Source organism: Lottia gigantea (genome assembly GCF_000327385.1).
Source record: "Lottia gigantea unplaced genomic scaffold LOTGIsca_19, whole genome shotgun sequence".
In the NCBI taxonomy this organism is placed as follows: Eukaryota; Metazoa; Mollusca; class Gastropoda; family Lottiidae; genus Lottia; species Lottia gigantea.
In genome coordinates, this window is record NW_008708358.1 from 2,011,418 (window position 1) to 2,034,896 (window position 23,479).

At 32.4% G+C, this 23,479-nt stretch overlaps 3 protein-coding genes across 3 annotated transcripts; 1 reads left to right on the plus strand and 2 right to left on the minus strand.

Moving 5' to 3' along the window:
* Positions 1-277: 277 nt before the first annotated feature.
* LOTGIDRAFT_114600 (hypothetical protein) lies at positions 278-5,582 on the minus strand (the record flags this gene model as incomplete). The annotated part of the gene is made up of 9 exons (XM_009052790.1): positions 278-338; positions 711-850; positions 1,341-1,451; positions 1,809-1,916; positions 2,306-2,420; positions 2,713-2,810; positions 3,284-3,505; positions 3,904-4,017; positions 5,478-5,582. Coding segments are annotated over 9 exons (1,074 nt in total), but the record flags the coding sequence as incomplete, so codon positions are not given.
* Positions 5,583-11,612: 6,030 nt separating this feature from the next.
* LOTGIDRAFT_231408 (hypothetical protein) lies at positions 11,613-17,504 on the plus strand. Its single transcript, XM_009052791.1, has 12 exons — positions 11,613-11,681; positions 12,054-12,304; positions 12,657-12,754; positions 13,143-13,276; positions 13,667-13,752; positions 14,034-14,157; positions 14,370-14,490; positions 14,690-14,754; positions 14,972-15,080; positions 15,384-15,614; positions 15,867-15,958; positions 16,459-17,504. Exons 2-12 carry the CDS (start codon positions 12,138-12,140, stop codon positions 16,576-16,578), a joined length of 1,347 nt encoding a protein of 448 aa, XP_009051039.1. The 5' UTR covers positions 11,613-11,681; positions 12,054-12,137; the 3' UTR covers positions 16,579-17,504.
* A 182-nt stretch (positions 17,505-17,686) lies between these two features.
* LOTGIDRAFT_114503 (hypothetical protein) lies at positions 17,687-19,377 on the minus strand (the record flags this gene model as incomplete). Its single annotated transcript, XM_009052792.1, has 4 exons — positions 17,687-17,793; positions 18,111-18,219; positions 18,844-18,984; positions 19,318-19,377. Coding segments are annotated over 4 exons (417 nt in total), but the record flags the coding sequence as incomplete, so codon positions are not given.
* Between the last annotated feature and the right edge of the window lie 4,102 nt (positions 19,378-23,479).

The window sequence follows — 23,479 nt, forward strand, 5'->3', positions numbered from 1 at the left end:
CCTCCAGAATGACAAAGGTTTTTACAAAAATATTTACATGAAACTTCAACAAATAAAGTTTTTAATGATCATCAACATAATTAATTAATCTATTCTTGATTTACATCTCCAACAGTGAAAAAAAAAAACAAACACAAAATATAAATTCACACAAAGTTTTTCTGTTGATAAATTGTCATGCTATGAGAAGCATTCATACTGGCTATACATAAAATATGTAAAATGGAATGAATGCCCAACTTCTCCCCTCCTAACAAGGATCTTTCACGCCCCTCTTTCAAGGAGCAACTTCCTTAATTGGTCCTCCGTCACCTTCTGATACAAATCTCTTTCGACCTCTGGAATAGAATTTTTTTAATGTCGTTATTTGGTTCTTTTTGACAAAATTTTCAACAAAATAGGACAGCAAATTCTACATGAGACCGACGGTCAACTGTGCAAAGCTTACAATTCTTTACTTAATTGCTGTTGTACTTTTCTTTATTTCAAAACATCTGGTGCCATGTTTTGTTAAGGAATAGTTAATATATGTACATAAATTTGCATAATAATTGATAGTATATTAAAACTACAATAATTAATTAATTAATATTAATATATTACCTATTCTTTATTTAAAATCACAAGGCAACCCACAAAAACACAATCATGATATTTGAAAAGATAGAGAAAAATCGAAATCTTCAAACATTCATAATAATTTGTCTCACCTTTGTGGCAACTCTTTCAGTAACTCATCATTTATAACTGATTCATTATGACAAACATTTGCAAATTTCTCTAACAAAGAATAAGCATTTGGTACGTCCAAACACAAATCTGGCATAGATTGGTACACTCGTCTAAATCCCTATACAAAACACAAATCATTTATCACAATACAATGTACTGACTGGGGGCAGGGGCAGACTTAGGGATAGAACCTCAATGGGTCCTCGATGGGTCAGGTTTTGAAAATAAAATAAGAAGAAATAGTAGCCTTGATCAAATGAGAAAGAACATCAAAGCTGTGGTCTCATTTTTCTGGCTGAGCAGAAGTGTTCTTATAATCAGATGGGTATTGGGGTAGCAGCCCATTGTTCCAAGGGCCAAAAACTGCAAAACCTGCCTCTTCCTGGGAGTATACATACACTAGGAGTAAATAGACACATATATATATAATATATTATAATATATAATAGTTTTTAACTATTTTGGAGGATGTCTAGCCAGATATACTTGAACTGAGAGATCATCTAAAGGGTATGCATACCTGAGGAGTTATTTTGAAACATATGGACTGATATTTTGACAGTTTAAGTATTTTGAAGGGCTTACTGAGATGATAGAAATATACTTACCTGAGTGAGTTGGTTCGGTGTTATTATGACAGCATTCACCAATGATTTGAGCAGTTTACACATTCTGACCATAGCTCTGTTGGTTGAATTCTCAAGCATCATGGTAACTGCCTGTGGATAAAAAAAATATGTTTGTTAAATCATTGAAAGGTGTATAAAAGACTTTTATGTCTCTGATAGCATCAAATTGCATCATTCTAATTTTCAGACGTATGTCCATGGTTCTTGTTTTTAACCATGACGTCAAAGGCCCATATATTGCAATTCCAACAACAAGGCAAGGCATCTGGAGATGAAAATGATACAAGAAAATAAGGCCATGCAGAGAGCAATGTGAGAAATTTTGCCGAGACAGCTGCTTCAATTCTGAAACAATTCCAATTTGAACCCTTTAGGACAGGACCAGACCACAATATCATGAAACAGAGTGGGGAATTTCACACAATACTATTAAATAAACTGGTTTACCTCGTATACAAGTTCATGATGAAAATGGGGCACTTCAAGCTGTGTTAAACATCTAGTAGCTTCCTTTATGTCATTAGATGATAGATATTCTTTTAACAGTAACACCATCTACAAACAAAATTATATATTCTAATACAAGAAAGAAATGAAACAACCACCCTATTTACAAAGATATCAACTTTGGTTCAAGAGGATTCTGTCTACTAGCTAGTCCTTTGCCAGATATCTTGGCCTCACTGTTTTCTGAATTATCAGTACACATTTACTGCTGGAATAATGAGGAAAGATGACTTATATATGATCACTAGACTTCACACACCGACCGAGATTAGAACCCACAACGACCATTTGATGGTTGTAACCAAGCACATTCCAATGCTACAACCAGTCCTGTTACAGAGACCATCCTCAAAAGAAATTAGATCTGCGTTTTTTCCACTGAAAATTTGGAGCTACATTTGTAGGAACTTTAAACTAAAAAAACAAGATATTATTACCTGTTTAATAAGATATTTGACTGGACGGATTCCCCCACCTGTACCCCAGATATTATCAAGTCTAACAATACCATGTTTCTGACTCAATAATACATCAGCTTTCTCTAACGCTTCTCTGAAATACAATATAAACTTAAGAAGTTCTTGTATTTACTGTAAAATAGAGCTTATTGTTTTAACTACCCATCAATATAGCTCTAATACTTGGATAGGATAGTCAAGCACCCTACAATCAACGACAACCTTGATTTTCATCAAACCACATCAAGAACTCAGAAGATATATGATGGCTAATTCATTTTTTGATACAATTCAATCAGAAAAAGAATTTAGCTTAATAGCATGAAAAGTGAACACAAACTATTAAGAGTTGAAACGAAATAAAATTAGTTGAAAGACAAATTTACCTGCTTTTAGGACATTCAAGTTGTCCTTTATATTTATGGATATATTTAGGTGGAAGACAGTCATCAGCTACAGCTCGAGCTATAAATTGGCCCACAACCTGTCAATATATAGATCAATTATAAAACAAAGAATATAACAATGCCAGTCTTTGAATCAAACCAAAACAACATGTGACTAACATTTAGTCTTTCTACAATCTATCTGAACAAATCCAATATTCGGAGATATGCAAATCTATTTTTTATACTTTTCCATGGTTCTAATGCAACCCATAATAAAGGGATTCAAGATTAGTGTCGAAATCCAACACTTGGTTTTAGTGGAATTGCAGGAACCACTGACATCTGATTGGAATGGTGCAAATTGATGCTATCAGTGTCCCTGATACACATATAAAATTTAGAAAATCTCTTTACATTCCTTTTTAAAGTTATATATTATTTTCATACCAAATGAAATTGCTTCTCAATAAGGAATCATGTAGCATTTTAATCATGGGGTATAAAATAGAAATAATTCTGATAATTTCTACTTAAGTGATAAATCATACTTCTGATAATTCCTACTTACAGTTGGTGCATCCGGAGTATCAATTGTCAACTCAGACAGAGAAGAAAGTAGGTCATCAAACCCAGTCGACATATTTTCCATGGTTAGAAATTTACCATACAGATCTGAGATTAGCACTGACGTCATTTCTCTATGAGTTGCCTTTCTATCCAACGCTAAACTCACTACAAATTCTATCATCCTCTGTTTTAATTTCCCCAAATTTAAATCATTTAGATCAGCCTGAAAAAAGAATTTAAATTTTTCACCATTGAGATTTATTTGCAAATTTTTGGCATTTAGAAGACCTTTTTTTTTTTAAATTTATCTGACTATTCTCAATGTTTCAGACATGATTTTAAAAAGACATGTTCATTACATATGACAGACTTCATCAGAGAAAGTATTCCTTGAAATTTACACTGTTCTTCGAACACATCCATTAGAGAGTTTTCAATGATGTTGATAGATATCAGGATTAATTCCACTTTTGTCAATTCATTTTTCTGAATTTTGATCATGTTATTCAAAAATATTGTCATACTGTCTTTAAGATTCAACAGCTCTTACTTGCTTGAGGCTCAATTATCAAAATTTCACTCTATTAAAAAAACAAGGACCAGATATTGATCATAACTTACAATAACAGCATCAGTATCACCATGTTCAAAATATTCTAATATCAAAGGTTCAATAATCTTCTCAAACTCCTTCTCACCAATTGGTGGGTCAATTCTTTGTACTATTACTTTATCCTGCAATATAAATATTAATTTTACATTTAAGGAGAGCCATTGTGAAGTTTGGGATGATACATGTGGACTATATTATTTCAATATTTGAAAGATTCTCTTTATGATCTCTGAACACATTCAAAACGTAAACCCATTTGTCATTCTGGGGTTTTGTTTTGTAAATATGATTAAATGCAAGAAATGATTGAGTATTATAGGAGTATCAGTAACCTCTCTGGTACAAAAAGGTCATTTCATTACATACATATTTCATATTCTCAATATTGAGACAGAGGTCATAAAAGGTCTTTTAAATTCACTGCCTCATACAAACTGAGGCGATTTGGATAAACTGAACCACAGTCTCTATGATTAATTTACAAGGGACATAGTTTTAATGAAGATATGGTTTTTTAAAATGCTAAAGAAAGTAAAAACCTGACTAAGACAGATATATTTCAATGAATAAGTAGAAACTAGACATGTTAACGTGAACATTTCCTTTTTTTAAAGTATCATAAAATAATGTCGGTCATATCAGGACAGTAACTCATTCTTTATTTTGACAGTCTAAACAACAAATGTTTCATTGTCAAAATTTTTAACTTAAAGTGTTTCAAACTGTATAAGTTTGTGAATAAGGACAATCAACACAGGACATACTTGAGAAAAACACAAACTGAATTAAGTGCAAATCTGCCCTTTTTGTCTGTGGGTTAATCCACTTGCCATCCACGATCTGACAAATTTCTTACTTATCTGCTGTTCTAGATAATTTCAAGCAAGTGAATAACATAAATTTTCCAGTGAGTAAAATTCATAGTTTGAAGTACTTTTGCAGGAATTATGTGTTGTCGTACATTTCTAGTACTTCTTAAGACTATTTACATAAATATAAGACTCAAATCAATGCACCTGTCCCTTTAATTATAAGTGATTTAACCCAACAGTAGCACATCCACCCAACAATATTTAACCAGGCAGGTCAGACTAACCCTTGTAGGAACACCCAAGACCACTTGTGACACATTGTTAACAATTTTATAGCAGTTTTATTTATCACATTTATGATAGTGATAAATACATGTAGCTCTAAGGCTTGTTTATTATCTGATCTATCATCAGTCATCTCAAGTACAGACAACATGATTAGTCAATTAAATAGCAAAATAGTTATTTCAAACAAACAAACCACTTGTCACCAGCTAAATTTTGTAACACAGGTTTGATTCCTGGAGACAATTTTATGACCATTGAAATTAATATGACATAAGCATCATTTTAATTTTTCTACATCATTTGATTTAAGCCAGTAAACTTCATATTACGGACTGAGCTAATCAACATTCACAATTTCGCTTTTCAAACAAACCAATCAACACGCTTCAAAATATGTTTTGTTTTGTAAATATGAACAAATACATTAATCTATCCCTTCAACAAGTGAGAGAAGAGTAAAAGGATGAAAATTTAATACCCACCTCGCTCTCAGAATCATAGTTAGGATCATGGCTATCATCACATCTACCATCTTCGAATAATTCATCACCTGGCTTGCCCCACACACCCTTACCACCAGCACCTCCTGAAAATTCAAAGCTTGACTAAGCATCAAGAGGATAAGACCATACACACTTAAGGATCAGGGGAAAAAAAAGGCCTTGAAATGCATGAAAATTAAAATCAGATGATAATTATAAAAAAACAAGATGTAATTAAGGAAAACCACTAAATCTGGTTGTTCTTAGCCATTAATTTTCCGCTAAATAGGAAAATAAGAATGAAACAGCACTAAAAGAGTTCAAGGTTAACCTGAGATGTAAACTTGTCTGTCTGTATATTGATCTTTGAAGAAGTATTAGCCTAAGGGATATTATGATATTTATCTACAAAATATATATAACTACAAGCTTCAATTCCATTTTGTTTATTAATTCTAATTGAAGAAATTATTTTTAATATTTAATGTTTTGTAAATGTCAAAACCTTTTTCTTTAATTCTCATTACAAAGGCATCATTTTTTCGTAATATTTTTTACCTAGTCAACACTTGCAAAGATTCCCACCAGAGCAAAGTTCCTTGGATATTTTTATTATCTTTTGTGATAGTAAGGTCATGAAATGCCCAGTTTTAGTGAAATTGTAAGAACCACTGACCGGAATATAGAATGGTGCTAAAAGTTGCTACATTCAGTATCCTTGATACACAAAAAATTTACTTGATGTTTTGTGCCTAAGCCTACTTTTCAGCATTCTTATTTCCCTTCTTAATTGTGTCGTAAGATAACAAAGATAAAATTGTGGAGTTTTCAGATAAACAAGAAAAAAGTATGTGTTTAAATATCTATGTCACTGATCTACTGACGTATTACAGTTTTCCTAGATAAGATATGAGACTTTAAATTGAAATCAGAGGAAAATAACCAAAATATAAGACATGGAAACCAGAATGTTTTCACCAAACATTGCCAATCATATTTGAATGAAAAAGTGAAACTCCATAATACTATTGTATATCCAAGATTTTTAAATTATTATTTGGACATATGATATTACAGAAGTCATATTTCAGATTGAAATAAGGGTCATATTCACAAGAAATTCCTTAGGAGAAATGTGTTATTACAAACGTAAGAATCATCAAAACATATATTTCTATGGACCTGAAGACATTCTAAGAGAAAGATTACAAACAATAGAAATATTTTTTTGTGAAATAAAGATATCAATGTCGTCATAGACTAATTAGTCATTCACACTTCCTCATTTCCAAGTTATAATCAAACTGTCAATTAGATTAATTATTCACAATAACAATTGTGTGATATGCATGTCAACAGAAGTGAAAAATACTCAGCACCATTGCAACCTTGAACTGGATTATTACTATGTATTGGCCATTTCTATATCCACCTTTTGACATTTTGTCCTATTTCCCATCACCACCCTTTTCCATATCGCCCATATGTCATTTTGCCCCGTTTCCATCACCCCCTTTTCATTTTGCCCCCTTTCAATATCCCCACCTTCTTAATTTCCCTTTACCTATTTCACACCTAATGAGCAGCATTATTGGTACAAAATTAAGTAATTATGCAATGTTAAAGGCTTAGTATTATAGATAGTTAGGCAGGGTTTATTTCAGGCTTTACTATGTAATATATCTGTAATCACTCCTGTAAGTGGGAAATACAGACAAGCATGCTGAAGTAATAACTATCTGCAGAGTATTAATCTCCTAATGCAAGAAAACTAGTAACAACATAATTAAGTAAAGATTATCTTAGTTAAATTGTCTATCTATATATCTTTTTTATGTGAGGAATTAGGGGCAGGCAATAAGTAATAAGTAGGGAGGTATGCATTGTTTCCCCAATGCAAGAACAAGTAACAATTAATGGATATGTAAGCAGGGATATTCTAAGCTAATCCATCCGTGAAATATCTGTATTAATATTTCAAAGTGTGACAAACATAACATGCCCAATGCAATAAGGTTTAATATTACATGTTTGATAGAAATGGTAATACGTTATATTATAGTTAGGATATATGATCAAAATCCAGTTTTAAAAAAAAAAAATAAAGTACATTGTCTGCCATGAGATCATCAGAATTTCACAATAATAATTGTGTCAATTGCAGATTTGTCGTTTTGATTTGCTTGCCACAAATGAACAGAATGTGACAAGTAGACTAGAAAAAAGGTTCAAGGACAGACATTTTGTCCTTTTGATTTACTATGAGAACAAATTAATTTACATAATTCATCTCATTTTATGTTAATTCCAATTCTAAATCCTTATATTTTGGGTTTATGATAGATTTTGATCTCAATTTTGGACACCTGGAGAGCAGTTTACAATAAATAGCATACCAGTATCACTGAAAATTTTCAGAGCATAGCAGAACAGGGTGAATAAAATTAATTTTCTTTGTTAAATGAGTAAGTAAATAAAACATTTATTCAAAACTGCATAATGTTGTCATGAAGTCATGTTCGCTTATGTTGCAGAAATCAGTTAGCTATGAAATTAAAAGATTTCATAATTCATGCTCATGTCAGTCACAATCAGTAATACCTTATAATAGAATTATAAAAACTGCTTTTGTGCTATTTATAAGCAAATGCTATAATCAGATACAATATCATATTTTTAATAAAAAGGGTAACATGTCATTATTTGCTCAAATTTCATATCTACTTGACTTTAACCTATTAATATCAGTAATCCTTCACTCTTATAAAAAATAACATGCGATTAAATGACAGTTTTAAGAGCAACTTGACCTTTTTTATCACCAGATCCTGCAGTCTTCTTATCAAGTTCAAAATTAATAGTCATGTTTGAGTTTAGTACAGGAGTTCAAATTTAAGCTCACTCCAATCTAGGCCTAATTAAAATTTTATTACAGTTTTGTTTCTGTTTTTGGTTTCTGATATATTTTGTCAAAGACCTAATCAACATGTCAGTAAACAATTATTTAAGTTATAATGACATTAATAACCCAATTTGGCTAAATAAAATGCAGTATAACTCCATATCTTCAAGGCCCACACTAACATCAACCAAGAAAGGTCAAATTTGCTCATTGTCCAAGTACAAGGCCAAAACGGCAATTAACTCAATCCTAAGTCAATGTCACTACTCTATCACTAATAAAAAGCTACTAGTTAGATATGTACCAACTATCTATTAGGTCATATAACCCAATTTTCGTCAAAATTGTACCAGTAGTTGTAAACATTTATGATTAAGCTTTGTAGTACCCCCTTTATCTTAATCAACAATCTTCATAGTCTATTTATAGACTACCTTGACCTTCACCGACTTGTGAGTAAATATTGTGACTGACATATTTAATGAGCAGGTTCACCCAGACTTGCTTTGATCAGCAATAAAACCAATCAAACAACTATCGGTCCATGACATTTCATAGTGACAAAACAAATTTGCTTCTGAGTTATGAACATTCAAAATACTACACTTTTCATAACAAAAAATTTCAAACGGGAAGTAAATGTAAACAAAACGAAAAGTAAACAAAACTAAAAAGTCAGCTGTGAAGCAAAATAAACAAACAAACACAAGCAGTCAAGATTTTCTGATCGAAAAACTACTTCTGTTATCTTTGCAATGTCTGCACTAAAATCATATTCAAAAGCGATAATAATTCATCTTTCAAATGCAAAAAATAAAAATTATTTATTACCTTTCTTTGGCAAGCCTCTGCCTTTTCCATTTCGAGATTTTTTACTGTTTTTCGAAAATGGCTGAGTGCCCAAATGTTGTTTTGCTTTATGATGATCATTTGTCACATTAATTTCAGTAGAAGGACTCTTCCTCAATCCTTTCTTCGACTTCTTGAAACTCCTTACATCTTTTTCCGTATCTTCGTTGGAAAAATCTCCGCTGTTATCAAGGTTTCCGTTCAACTCATCAAGAACGGCTTCGCCATTTTGTTCGACGCCATTTGTCGTGGCTAATTTTGTACCATTTTTCAAAGACATATTTGCCCCTGTTTCGATTGGTTTTCGACTTCGTGCAACGAACCAGTAATTCTTGACTTGCAAATAAAAATGCAGACGAGTTACCAGTCAATGTCACTGAGTAAAATAGCAAGATTTCTGCAAAATAATCCAAGCTATGAAAAGTGTTTACGTCTAAATTTCTACAAGCTTCTTTATGTTTTGAGGTTTGCTGGGATTGGCTGACCTCACTTCAGAGTTTAAATGTTAGATTATACCAGTCTTTATTTCTATGGACGTTTCATTATAATGATTAATAGACGGGATCATTTAGATATCTTTCGCACCTAATAGAAAGGTTGAGGTGGAATAAACCCCCAAATTACAAACACATGCACTTATCTTGAATGAAATCCCAAGTTAAAAAAGGTCACATATTATAAGTAATTGATATTCTGTTTGAATGGATATAAAAGTGCGTCACTTGTCGATATTTTTTTGAGGCTATGAGGACACCGAAAAGGTGTATTAAAAACTGGCACTTTAGTTAGGCCTGCAAAACAAATTTAGGTCCAATTCAAGGTGATGCATAAATGCCAATTATATACATCGTATATAAAGCGCTTAAGTTGGGCATTTCAAGGTTAAGCTACTCCTTACTGACCAAGTAATGGATCTTATTGGACTATCCGATCTGATAGAAAATTGGAAATCATTGATATTCCACAGACCCAAAAATTAAAAAAATAATATAATCCTAAATAAAATTTACAATTAATATTAAAGAAAAGATTTTATCTACCTTTCAACCTTTTAACATGAAGTTTTTGGTTTAATGTAGTTGACAAATTAAAACTGTAATTAGCGCCCTACCCTAAGCACACATTCGGCTTGTCCTCTGCTAAGAAAGATAATCAGAAAATAGTAGCCTATCATATTGCGTAAGATCTATTCTTAACAAATTAATACGCACGATTTCCACGATATGTTTCATATTACTTTCACTATCACAGTTTTCCTTCCGTAATTTGTCACAGAAAACATTTATTGACAAGTTGAACTATGCGCATAGTATTCAATTATTGAATAAACCTTTACTTCATTGACAAGTTTAATTGAACAGTTGTCAATTATTAAATGGAAGTTTTCTGACACGAGTTTTAAGAGCAAAACTGTGATAGATAGCGGAAATTGAGCGCATTTTAAAGGGAAAGATGCGGATTTAAGGCCGGTAGGTTTTCAAATCCCAACCACCAAACCACCAAACCACCGAAGCCGGAAATAAAACAAACTTTACTTCTTAAATTTAAGGATCGCAAAATTTCATAATACGAATCGAAAGTATTTAGTTGGGTGGAAGTTTATGATGTCGATTCTCACTTGAGCGACATGCATTTCGTATAAGAGACAATGATCATAATACACTATATACTCACCACAGCGTATCGTAATCTTTATTCACTCGATGATATCAATGTAAACTTTAGAAACGTTGTGTGTGAGATAAACAACCGTAGTTGTATTCCACACCTGACTGTACATAAGCTAATGTCAATTTTGAACATTTAGATGCTTTAGATGAATATATATATAAGTAAATAAATAAGCTCTATACCTAGTGATGATGTAAATTGCTGAAATGCTGTGTAAACTTAGACCTAATTTAAAAAAAACCTGACCTAATATCTATTTTTGTCAGATCATCCGATTCAAATGGCTTACGTAGGACTATCGCTAATACTACTAATAATACCCATTGTTAAGTATATACTCTATATTTATCTAATCGATCTGAGATCAAATATATTATACTTTTCATGGGCTGGCTAAATGGTATCAGCGATAGTGACGTCAGTATGTGGTCGACTTATTTCTTGTAGGAGTCACAGAAAACTATTAAAGGTGGGGGGGGGGGGGGGGTTGGGCGTAATCTTTCCTCATGTGAAATGATAAGAAGTTTGAATGCGGGTGGAGGGATGATGGATAAAGGTGGGCCAGCCTCAATTCTGGAGTATGAAGCCCTCTTCTTCTTTTCTACCGGACACACTTCATTGATCTCAATGATATTTTCAGCAACGGACCCATTTTCTACATAGGCAACTTTACGCCATGATAATCGTGTCGAAAGCACCTGCTACATGGGACGTAACTCTCTGATATTATTCTTTGCAAGAAAATCTTGAAGAAACGATTCCACATCATAGAAGATATGCAGGTATAAAAGCATCTTTTTCACTCCCATTATTAGATTGATTCTTGGTTAAACTTCTTCATTATACATCGCAGTGTCCAAAAATACATATGGATGTGACAATACTACTGTAATTTACGCCTCTACAACGATCTGGATTTCACCATTTTGTTCATCATTGACTCCCATCAATATCAATCAACCAACGTCATCAATGTCATCATCATCAACAGTCAATTAATATCTTTTTCTGAAGTTTTCAGTTCATTGGTCCCTCACATGTCTCTTTTTTATTCTACATAGTAAACAGATCTTCCTTCAGAAATGCTCGCTGCCAAAAAAATGAACCAGATTCTAGAAATCTTTATATATCCAATTCACATTTCTATTTTCCAGATTTACAAAGTCAGATTGTAGTGAAAGGCTGCCAGTTAAATTTGTTTGTTACTGAAATACATTTATGTTAAGAAGATTTTAAGAATGGATAATAATTTCATCCAATTAACAGCAGTATCAACTGATACAGGCCTGTCTGAACCTCATCTACCGGTCACATTTCAAACAGATTCAAGCAGCAAGGATGGGTTATCAATTGATGAATCAGGGATGTTGTCCAATGGAACTGTGTTTGTTGAAAGTCCAAGAGGGTAAAAACAGAATTAATATCATATTGTATTGAATTTATGTTTAATAATATAAGGCCTTTCGTTTTGTTTATGACTTGTACTTTATTGAAACAAAAGAATAAGCAATAAGATGTCTGTCTTCAGCTAGGTTTGTCAATACCGCTTCAATTTCTGATGACAAGAATAAGCAGATAATGTTAGGCTTCTAACCTTCTTATTTGGTAAATTTTTAAAATTATTATATTCAACTCAATTTGATCATGGCTTCAGATAGTTTCTATATAAATAGAGTAGTGAAAATGATTCAAGATCTGGATCTAAGAGTGTTGAAATCCCCAATCAATGTTTAAACTGTGACAGTATTTTTTTGAAGGTTTTTACTGCCATCAACTGATGGAGAGGGGAATATTACCTATAGTACATTAACTGGTACAGTAGATGAGGCTGGTAATAGATTGGTACATCTACCAGGTAAGGTATACCTATAATATTAAGTGTGATTCATTGTGTCTTATTTCATGCTGTTTTGGATAAATAGTTCTCATCAGGGCAACTTTATTACAAATGAAGGTTAAAATTTCAAAACGGGACTAGCTAGTAACCTCAAAACTGAGTTAATGTCATACTTGGAGACCTGATTCTTCCTTCTCACGCAAGATTTGTGTTGTAACTATTATGTTTTCTTTTGTAAAATTTGACACATATAGAATTTAATCTGAAGATAATCTTGTGCAATATCTATTTGGTCAATCAGTATGGCTTCACAACTTTTTAACCACTGTATTCCACAAATTCTAAATTATATAACACATCATTTAAAAAATTGCAGGGCTAAATATTAGTTGTTTGTATATTTTAGTCCAGTTGTTTCTGCCTACTGGTGAAGATGGTTTAGTAGATAGTACAGACTATGATGTCAGTAAGAAGATATTATGCATACAGACTATAGATACCAATACAGCCTCTACGGTCACACAGACTAATAATGCTAATGTAAGTCTACTGTCTTTATAAGTCTGTCTTCACCATGTCAAGGTATTACAAACTTTGTCTAAATCCTTGATATCATTAGGCACTTTGCTTGTATCATGTAAGTTATAAATCAAATCATAGCTAGCTAGCATACAAACCAATCAAATTGTTGCATACACAAACTATACATTATACAAGGTTAGTTCCAAATGCTGTCAAGGTATTTGACAGAGTTCATAATATCTTGACATTGTTCAGATTTCAAGTGCAAGGTGCCAAATATCTGAAGAGTAAAGACACCCCCAACTGGCTAAAGTTTGTGAATTGTTCATAATAACTGTCTGATTGTCATCAAAAACTTGTACACCTTCTCTTAAATAATGTCTATAGACTATGTATTATCCATTTTAGATGCCAAAACGGAAAGGTGGATGGCCGAAAGGTAAAAAGAGGAAGAATACACCAGAAGTAAAGGCACCCAGAGCTCCACTTTCAGGGTAAGTTTTTCTGAAGCTATGTGTATGAACTAACTGGAACATTAGATTTGTTGTTGTTATTTATTTAGAGTTTGATTCAATGGGAATGCAATAATAATGTAGATCTTGACATCTTTTTTTTTCTTGAAGTTATCATTGTTGACTCTTGTAAAAAAAGCAAGAAAACAAAACATCTCAATCAGCACATAAATCACATTAGAGAAACAGAAAACAAATTTTAGTCAAGAACTTATTATTTGTTGTAAATTGGAATAAGTTATGGGGTTCAACTTTTGTTGTAGTTATGTTATATATGCTATGGAAAGAAGACAACAGATCAAAGAAATTAACCCTGAATTACCATTTGTGGAAGTTACTAAAATATTGGGTCAAGAATGGTCCAGCATGTCGACTGATAAAAAACAGGTCTGATATTTGTCTATTTAGAAAATGTTTCTTGATAACAAGGACAGATTTTGGGATAGAGAAACCCAAAGTAGAGTTAGGAGAAATCCAAGAGTTAAAATAGAGTCTTTTTTTAGGTATTGAATCATTCTTGAAAAATTGGTGTTAAAATTGCAATATATAACCTTGTAACATTTGGACAAATGACCTATATTAATTAATAATTTTTACAGAAATATTTAGATGAGGCTAGTGCAGACAAGCAGAGATATATAGATGAATTAAAAGTTTTTCAACAATCTGAACAGTATAAAAATTATATAATGAAAAAACGAAAGTTAAAACAGATAAATGGTAAATAGTAATATATTTTATCATGCGAGGCCTGTCGCCTGGAAGTTGTTGACCAATCATTGTAAGCCTCCAATTAAAATGCATTCAGATTTTGAACCTGGTTTCCCCATTATCAGTGATGCTATCTGAGATAACAAGGAACACTTGTTTTAACATCAATGTATTATGAATAATCAAGGGCAATAATTGTGTATTGTAGGTGGTGATGTTAATGATATTATAGAGTGTATTAGTGATAACTATAACCCTATTATAGATGTAGAGGTAAGTGTTTCAGCTGTCCAAAGAACCTTTTAGAATGAAAATTTTACTTTCGGTTTGTCTGTGATTAGGTTGAACTGTGTATAGTTATCAAAATATTTTCTTTTAAACAGCTAGTAATGCTCTTTTATCTATGCAGATCATTTTTTTAAAGTAAAAATCTGACACTAAGTTTGTCGTCATTCAAGAAGTCGAATACACTCGTTTTTTCTATTTACAGGATGACTCCGTAGGTGAGCTACATTGTCGAGTTTGTAACCAATATTTTAGTTCATTACATAATAAAAAAGAGCATATGTTTGGTCGACAACATTTACAAGCTATTACAGGTAAGCCAATTCTGATGCTCTTTATAACAGAACCTATTTCTACACTTAGCTTTTTTTCATTTATGCCGTCCATGTATTTTGGAGTATCAAATCTCCATAATTCCATCAATGAAAAGACAAGCACAATCCAAGCAATGGTAAAGCATAATGTGTTCTGGGTGGATTTGAAATATATGATTTAATTAAGAGACTTGCTACTATAAGGGAAGTAACTCTTCTTAAGAAGATACTAATCCAGACCACAAAATCACATTACTTTACGCAATCAATTTTTAAAGAAACATTTTCTTAATCTGATTTTAGGTGATTTAGAAAAAGAATTGGCAAATGAACAGGCACAACAACAATTACAACAACATCAAAATTCAATAGAAAGGTTAACAACAACTACAACAGTGACTTCAAGTTTACCTGGTGATACTATATCAATATCTCCTCTGACCTCCTCCCCACACTCCTCATTTGACTCACAACATGTAGCTGATCCTTTAGATATGCAGTCTTTTATTGAAAATTTCCTTCAAAAAAACTCAGGTAAGTTTATGAATCATGATGTTTTCCTTATTTGTTTTATAACTAGTGCAGTTGTTAACAAATCTAGCAAAGCTAAGACCAATGCCAAGAGGTTCGGTCAAAGACCAGCTGACAGACAGTGCTTTCTAGAGTCAACATCCAAAAATTAAGTAGTGTCTATGGCACCCAACAAGGATTCTGTGACCCTTTTCAGCAGTCACAATGGACATACATCTGATGTTGTATTTAAACAGTTGTTAACTTTATATTTAGAAAGAGAACAAGAAATCAAATGTCTGCGAAGAAATGTTCAAAAGGCTCAAGAAAAACACTTATCAATGTTAAAAGAAATTCAGGAGCTTCAGGTAATTATAAATAATACTGGTTGTCCTTAGGGAGGCAAATGAGGCATGCTCACACATTTTAATCACCCCATGTCAAAACTTAGTATGTTCATTTGTTCCTCCTACTTTGAACTCTGCAATAAACCGAGGCGCCATGTGCTACAGGCTGTGTAAGTTAAAGATCCCTTGACAGTTGGAAATCGAAAAAAGAGCAGGCTAATGCCGCTGCCAAAATTTCCCTCATTAGCCCACATGGTGCAGAAAAGTAGGGCGTAAAACTCCATTCATTTCATTTTTTTATTTTTCTTAAAGTTATAGTTCCCCTCTTATTGAACATAAAACGAAAAGGCCACTATCTTGGCAAGATTATCCTGTTACCTAATTGTCTGCTAGGAGATTGGGTGAGGTGGATTGAATTGGTGCTAATGGGAATCGATGCATTGTTGATTTTCAACCATTAATTAACGAATGTAAATGTTTGTTTCCCATAATATATGATTGCCAATTTTCTTTAATTCTAGGATTATCAAGAGAAATCCACTACAGATTTAAAAAATATGGTTAATTATTCTGGTTCTGTATCAGCCCAAATAGACGGACTGAAAATGGTGCCAACCTTATTTGGAGTGATCAATTTTTGATGGAGATGAGACAATTAGGAATTGATTATTTATTTATTATTTTTACAATATATACAAAATATATAGAGATACATTTTTAATCTGCTGAAGTTGAAAGTTGTGTGTGTTGACATTTATAAACAAATTAATGTTGCTCCTAGTCAAATATTGGATTTATCTCCCTTTTCCTAACGTTCTGATGAGAATTGTTGTTCTTTAACCCTCCTTTATCGCGATAAGTTAATAAATTACTAATAGAGGGAAAGTTAATACTTTAGTAAGTAAAACATATAACAATAACCAAATATTTAAAGAAGCTGACGATATACTATTCCTGACATTTATTAATGTTTTACATGCTCATACATGCTTGTATGAGAATGTGAAACGTTGAGTTAATAAATGTCAGAAATAGTATATTGCTATATGTATTACAAACAGTACCAAATGTTTCTTAATTACATTTAAGTTGGAAAGTAAATATTTGACTTTTTAAGCAATTTAAAGTTTTTTGTGTGAGATTTTTTTCTGGATAGACTCTTAAGTCAAGGTTTAATCGACTAAGACGAAAAAACATTTTTCCCTTTTAACAGATGTATTTCAAATCTCATCATGTATTTTGTGTTTATATTATTGTTACTGTATAAATTGTTAATGATACCCTTATTTATATATTTCTTAACTTAAATTAATAAAATATATAAGCTTATCTTATATCTTGTCTAAGCTGATAATGACTGGTGGCTTGCCATGCACTTTTATTACATAGCAGATAAAGAGTTCTAAATTCTTCAAATAACCAATTTACTGCCATTTTAGTATACTATAAATAAGGTTCATTTATGACATTATTTTCATGATTAAATTCATTCAAGAAAATACAATATTGTCACTAGCAACAGATTTTCTTTATGAAAGATTGTCAGTTTGTTTCGACAACATTTTTTGTGGCAAAATTTAGGTTTAGTTTTCATCTTAGAATCCTAGGTTTTGATATTATATTTTTCCAAGAAAACATTCTGGCTCGGCCACAGTTATAATCCAGAAGTTTCAATGCCTTAGATTTAAAGTGAAGGTTGCATCAATAAGAGTTGTCCATTTGTTAAAAAAAGAGACCTTTGTATATCAGCTACGAGGTTTCACTTTTCTCTGTTTGTCCTTTAGTAAATCTCAAGTTTGAATTTAATCCTTCTCTATTTCTAGCTATTTCAATAGCTAAGAACTGTATTCTCAAAGCTGAAATAAGAAATCACATTTTACTTTAAAAAAATGATGGGCTAAGGTTGAACCATCCAAGAATCCAAAATTAGCGAATCCAAAATTAGCGAATCCAAAATTAGCACATCCACATAAGTGGAATAAGGGTATACAACTATGGCCCAATGTGGCAACTGTTACCACTATGTGGCATATAGTTCTTCATTGCACAGTGCTTTGTTTGTCTCCATCTACAAAACAGAGCCAGATCAACAGCCCTTGTCACAACAGTCAGGCCTTTTATATATCAAAGATCCCTTTCAGCCATAGAGAGCAAGTGACAGAAATTCCCTTACCAAAGATAGAATTAGATTCTGAATAATCTTTTGTAGCATCCAATCTTAACAATGAACCATAATTATAATCTTCTACCTCCTTAAATTCTTCACAAAATGGTCGCCATTTCTACAAAATAAAAACAATACAATAAAACAAATAAGGCCATACAAATAAATAGTCTGATTTACAGGCCCAAAAATGAAATGCCTGATTGTTGCCTTGATATTAAATGTACATTAATTTGTGATAATAATTAATAATTACTTTCACTCGCTCCGATTTATTCCAGTTGAAAATGTAAAAGAGCGCTTATAAATAATAAATAATAAATTCGCCCTCTCGCACCGATTTTTGAAAAAAAGACCTGTAAAACAGACTATTTATTTTGTATGGCCTTATACAAAATGCTGTTTAAATCCCAGACTAATATAGAGGTTGAACATTTCAAATGAGTTTTGAGTCCTTTATTTTGGCTAATGAACACCATTCAAACAACTCTACACTTTTTCCAAGTCAGCCCAATGACTTTCTGACATGCACCAATGACATACGGGGACCTCCAGATTAGGGAACAGGTCCAGCCTGATTAAAAATGAAAATGAAATGAATGGAGTTTAACAATCTACTCTCCAGTACCTGATGGGCTAATGAAGACAGACAATACCATGCAGAGTGCAATGAGGGAAAAGCCTCAATCGAGACATAACTAGCAAATGTAGTTGCTCTTCATATATTATATTTCATACTCACCAATTTGGCTTCAGGTGATTTGAGCTGTTCTGTATCTATCACATCAATTTTAAAATCAGGAAATTCATCTTTAAATTTCTTATATATTTCATCATCATATTTGGTTAGTTTTAATGTGGTTGGGTCAACTGCTGTTATAATCTACAACATGGTTGATAGATTTAAAGGAGCAAAATGCAGAATTTTCATTAATAAATTTTTTTTTATTTAACTTTACCTTCAGGATAAGTAAGACACAACGTATTTCTTTATGATTTGAGGTCATATTTACTTGAAACCATACATCACTTTTTTCAAACACAAACAAAAATGAAGGGACTTACTTCATTGTGTTTCTAAAGTGAAAGTACTCAGTCACTCAAAAATAACCATATCATACTGATGTCATTTTGAAATCAAATTTTAACATAATGAAGTTATATATTTGTTCTATTTTATTGGTTTCCTATAATATATGTTTCTTGGCATACTTACATTAAAGTATGTTTCAGCATGATTAGAAGCCTGAATGGCCCACTGTAATTCTACATCTTCCTGTAACAGGTAAAAAATACATGAAAGCCTACTGATCTTACACAATCAAGTGAGTAAACTGTCAGACCACAATGGTTACAGTATCAAATTTCACTAACTATTTTTGTAAGCATTGAAGCATCAACTCCAGTACTGAGAGTCTTTGATTGTTTTTGGGTTGATGATTGGCATTTTCGTTTTACATGGAATTATGATTTCACAGACAAGAATTTTAGTTCTGAAAGTGAAATGTTGGTCATTTTCACAGGAATTTTCTGGGACCTCTCAATTAATACCATTTACTGACCTCCTGTAGAAATAGGTTTTAAAAAGATATATAGGTCTCTAGAAAATTAAATGCTCACCCGGTTACCCATTTCTTCTGGTCGCTGTAAGGCTGCTCCAATTGACTGAACTTGCGATGATGACTGTAAAAACACAAATGAATGTGATAACATAATATTAAAACTTGTAAAGGGGGAAACCACTATAAGCCAAAAACAATACCACTTCAACTTCACCCAAATTTTGAGCAAACTTTCCTGGTGAAGACACAAAGGTTGGCGATGTTGTTGTTTTCCCATTCTATTGTGCCATTTTCGTTACCGTTCTGACTGGCATTTCTATCAGCAACAGGGCCAAAATTTAAATTTCATTTAACATTAAGAAGTTGAATGTATTTGCTAAGTTCAGCCCACTTAACTTACATTATTTTCTTGATATTAGATTACTTTTATTATAATTTTGGAACATGCTGTTTTCCAACTGATAAATAATTGTCTTGTTTATGAATATTTTACTCATATAACAGGTCATCTGCATCAAATATACGCTTCGACTTCGATTTACAACAAAAAACAATAATGATATTTTGCTGGGTTGTTGTTGGGACAAAATTGGTACGATACATATTCTATCAATGTGATTCTCAAATTATCTTAATTTTTGAAAATGATGTTCAAAATATCTTACTAAATTTGACAATGCCATCTTTTTAACACCTAATTTGATCAAAAAGCCACAATTCTAATGTTTTTAATCTATTTTCCACACGTGTTCTCAACTTGTTTACAATCAGCAAAATGTGAATTACTCCCCTTTATAAAGGTAGGCTATTCGTATTTTCAAATTTGGAGAGTTAAGACAAAAAAAGTAACAGCAGTAATCAGACCACGTGACTTGAGTTTACAGACATCATTAGGATACTTGATCTCAACCAATAATTTGAACAAAACAAATGAATCCACAGTTATTGAAATGTGGCCGGACAAGTTTAAGTTGAAAGACTCTTGTCTCGAAATTTTATTTCCGAAAACGTTGTGAACTGTCGAATAATCATGACTAATGTCAAGCACAGATTGACAATTTCTAAATTGTTTTGTTTAATATAAGTGATAATATGCTTGAATCGTTTTAACGAGCCATTGTAATTGTAGACAGTCGGTTTTTTAAGGGGACAAAAGAAATATCATCATAATAAAGATTAGAGTATAGAGGTGGGGTTTTGGAACGAGGAGCCTTGAGGTAGGCCTATTGCCTTCTTTCTGATGACGATTAACATATAGGCCTACACTGACACCTTGAAATTGATAAAATATAATTAGGCTATATTAACTAGATTAACAAGTTCTTGTAAAATGTTTATTGCTCAATATCGCAATAAAGGCTAGATGACAATTGGTAGAATGTTGAAATGTGAATTAGAAAACTCTTTTTGTTTTTAAATTTATATAACAATCTTAATTTTCTCCTGCTAGAAATAGAACCGTTAACTAGCCTATCTCAATACTTACATGACCAGCTACATCATTCCGTATCACTTTATAGCGTTCAAAATGGGCTCTTAAAGGCATAGTGCCGAAGCTGAGGCGCGTACATAGGCCTACATCTTGCAAGGTCAAATGGTATTTGCAATGGTGACGTAATAGTTGGGTTAAGTCCCAATATTTCAAAAAATCAAAGTCGTCAGATAGGAAATCCGTAGGAAAATTGTAAAGGAGAGCAAACAGTACCGGTTATTTAAGAATTCCTTTTGAATCCCTTAAAGGTTGAAAACATTACAGTTAGCGTAAAAGAACTAATTTTCCTCTGACGTGACAAACCCATACTATCACGACAGTTGGACAAATATAACAGTTTGCAACAGCTTATGACATAAAAGGAAAGGAAAAGAACTCTTTAAACTTGATCATGAACTTGAGGTAAATTGTCCTTGATGATACAGCTATATGAACACGTAGGCCTACAGGTGTTCAGAAATTTTTAGAGCATGATATCTCCCTTTAATTCCCATTTGACCTTCATTTAGGCGTAATTTCCAAAACGTCCAATGAAAACGTTTGTACTTAGTAATTTTGACAATTTGTTTTGTAAATATGTGAACACACGCACAAAATTGTCGAATAATACAGGAGTACAGACAACCCCACCTGTCCGAAAAAGTACATTTTGATTTGTTTAAATTCATCTCCTCATTCGAAGCTATTTGTTGGAAGTGAACCACGGTTCTATCAATTTATAGATGTCAGTGCCTCGTATATTGTCCATTTTGGTAAAATCTAGGAATACGAGACTAGAGTAGGCCTATATAAGAAACAACAGGTTTTATGGATATAGACTTCTATTTATTATTGATTTTATAATAAATAGAAGTCTATATCCATAAAAACTGTTGTTTCTTAATGTGCTGTGGTACTTCTAAATGACTTACAAGGATGAGGCCTATATAGTATAAAAAATTTAAATAAAACCCCAGTTGCCCAACACAATTGATCACTAACTATAATAGTTTTCATCTGATAACTCTCTATAGTCCTATACTTGCTTTGCTTCATTTCCATCTCCAGACCCAACGTTAACTTGTCTAAGAACGAATTTCAGAAGATTTTGTCAAAAAAGTGGTTTTGCTGAAAAACAAATTACAAGATCTTCAAGTTAGATACGATCGAGCAAAACGATATCAACTGCGTTCTGTCCGCTTGATCATCCTTTTGAGAATGTTGTAAACTGAAGAATTCAATATCCCACGACAACATTAGAGTCCCTTTCATTCGGGTGTATGCTGTTTCAATGCAGAAACAGGAAAATGAAATGAAATGAATGGAGTTTTACATCAGCAGAAACAGGTGTAAAGAATAAAAGTTAATATGAATCCGTGAAGTTGTTATTGATAATAATAATAAGAGTAATCCCGGGGTGTCTTTATCTCAGACAATAAGTGATTATCAAGGTGTTAATAATATTTCTATACATCGTGCTAATACAACTACTATTCACATCTGCTATCTGATATTAGCCCCGTATTGCTTGTAATTAAGACCGACTCGCATCAACCCTTAATTATCTTTAGATTCTCGAAACCATATGTCCGAGTGTCATCAACTACATAATCTATTACGAACTGCGTCTAATACCTTGATTGCAATAACCAGTTTTGTCAAGGGCAATAAATATACCATTTATACAAAAAATCACATATATCAAAATTTTTCAGATCAAAGTAAAGTTATTACGAACTTCGTCTAATATCTTGATTGCAATAGCCAGCTTTCTTGTATCACAGAATGCAGTGATTTGATTGCAGGCCTATACTAAAAAAGATAGAGATTGCAAACATTATGGCTTATGGTTTCCAGATTTTCTGTCGAGGTCGCTGATTTGTTGCATTCGGTACCCGTACAATCCAATAAAATCGTCACATTGTGAAGATGGTATGTCGTAGAATACAATGTTTCGAAACTTCGATACATGGAATTTTTTTTTAAAGATAGCTTGCCAGGCAAGGAAATGTGAACTGACGGATAGGACATTTCTATGAGGGCGTATAAAACTGGTACTTGGTCAATTCGCATTTTGATAAATTAGTCAGGAAGTAAGGTACGAATGGTCAAACGAATGGCGTACATGTATTTATTCATTTAAGGTGCGGTTTTTTTTCACAGTATAGTGAGAAAATTGCGAAATATTTTGGTGGATTGACAGTTTCAAGTTTCAATGTATACGTTGTGAATTGTTATCTAAACATGTGCTATGTGATAAGCGTCACATATTCCACAAACCAGTTAATTAGCCGTCAAGTTATGAATTTCTTTGGTACGTTACCTTATTATTGGAAAATCTGCGA

What these genes read in the sequence shown, in the direction of transcription:
- LOTGIDRAFT_231408 (XM_009052791.1), top strand. Translation starts at nt 12,138, where the DNA reads ATGGATAATAATTTCATCCAATTAACAGCAGTATCAACTGATACAGGC. An exon ending in TTTGTTGAAAGTCCAAGAGG is followed by an intron (nt 12,305 to 12,656) that starts GTAAAAACAGAA and finishes ATTTTTTTGAAG; the next exon opens with GTTTTTACTGCCATCAACTG. An exon ending in ACATTTACAAGCTATTACAG is followed by an intron (nt 15,081 to 15,383) that starts GTAAGCCAATTC and finishes ATCTGATTTTAG; the next exon opens with GTGATTTAGAAAAAGAATTG.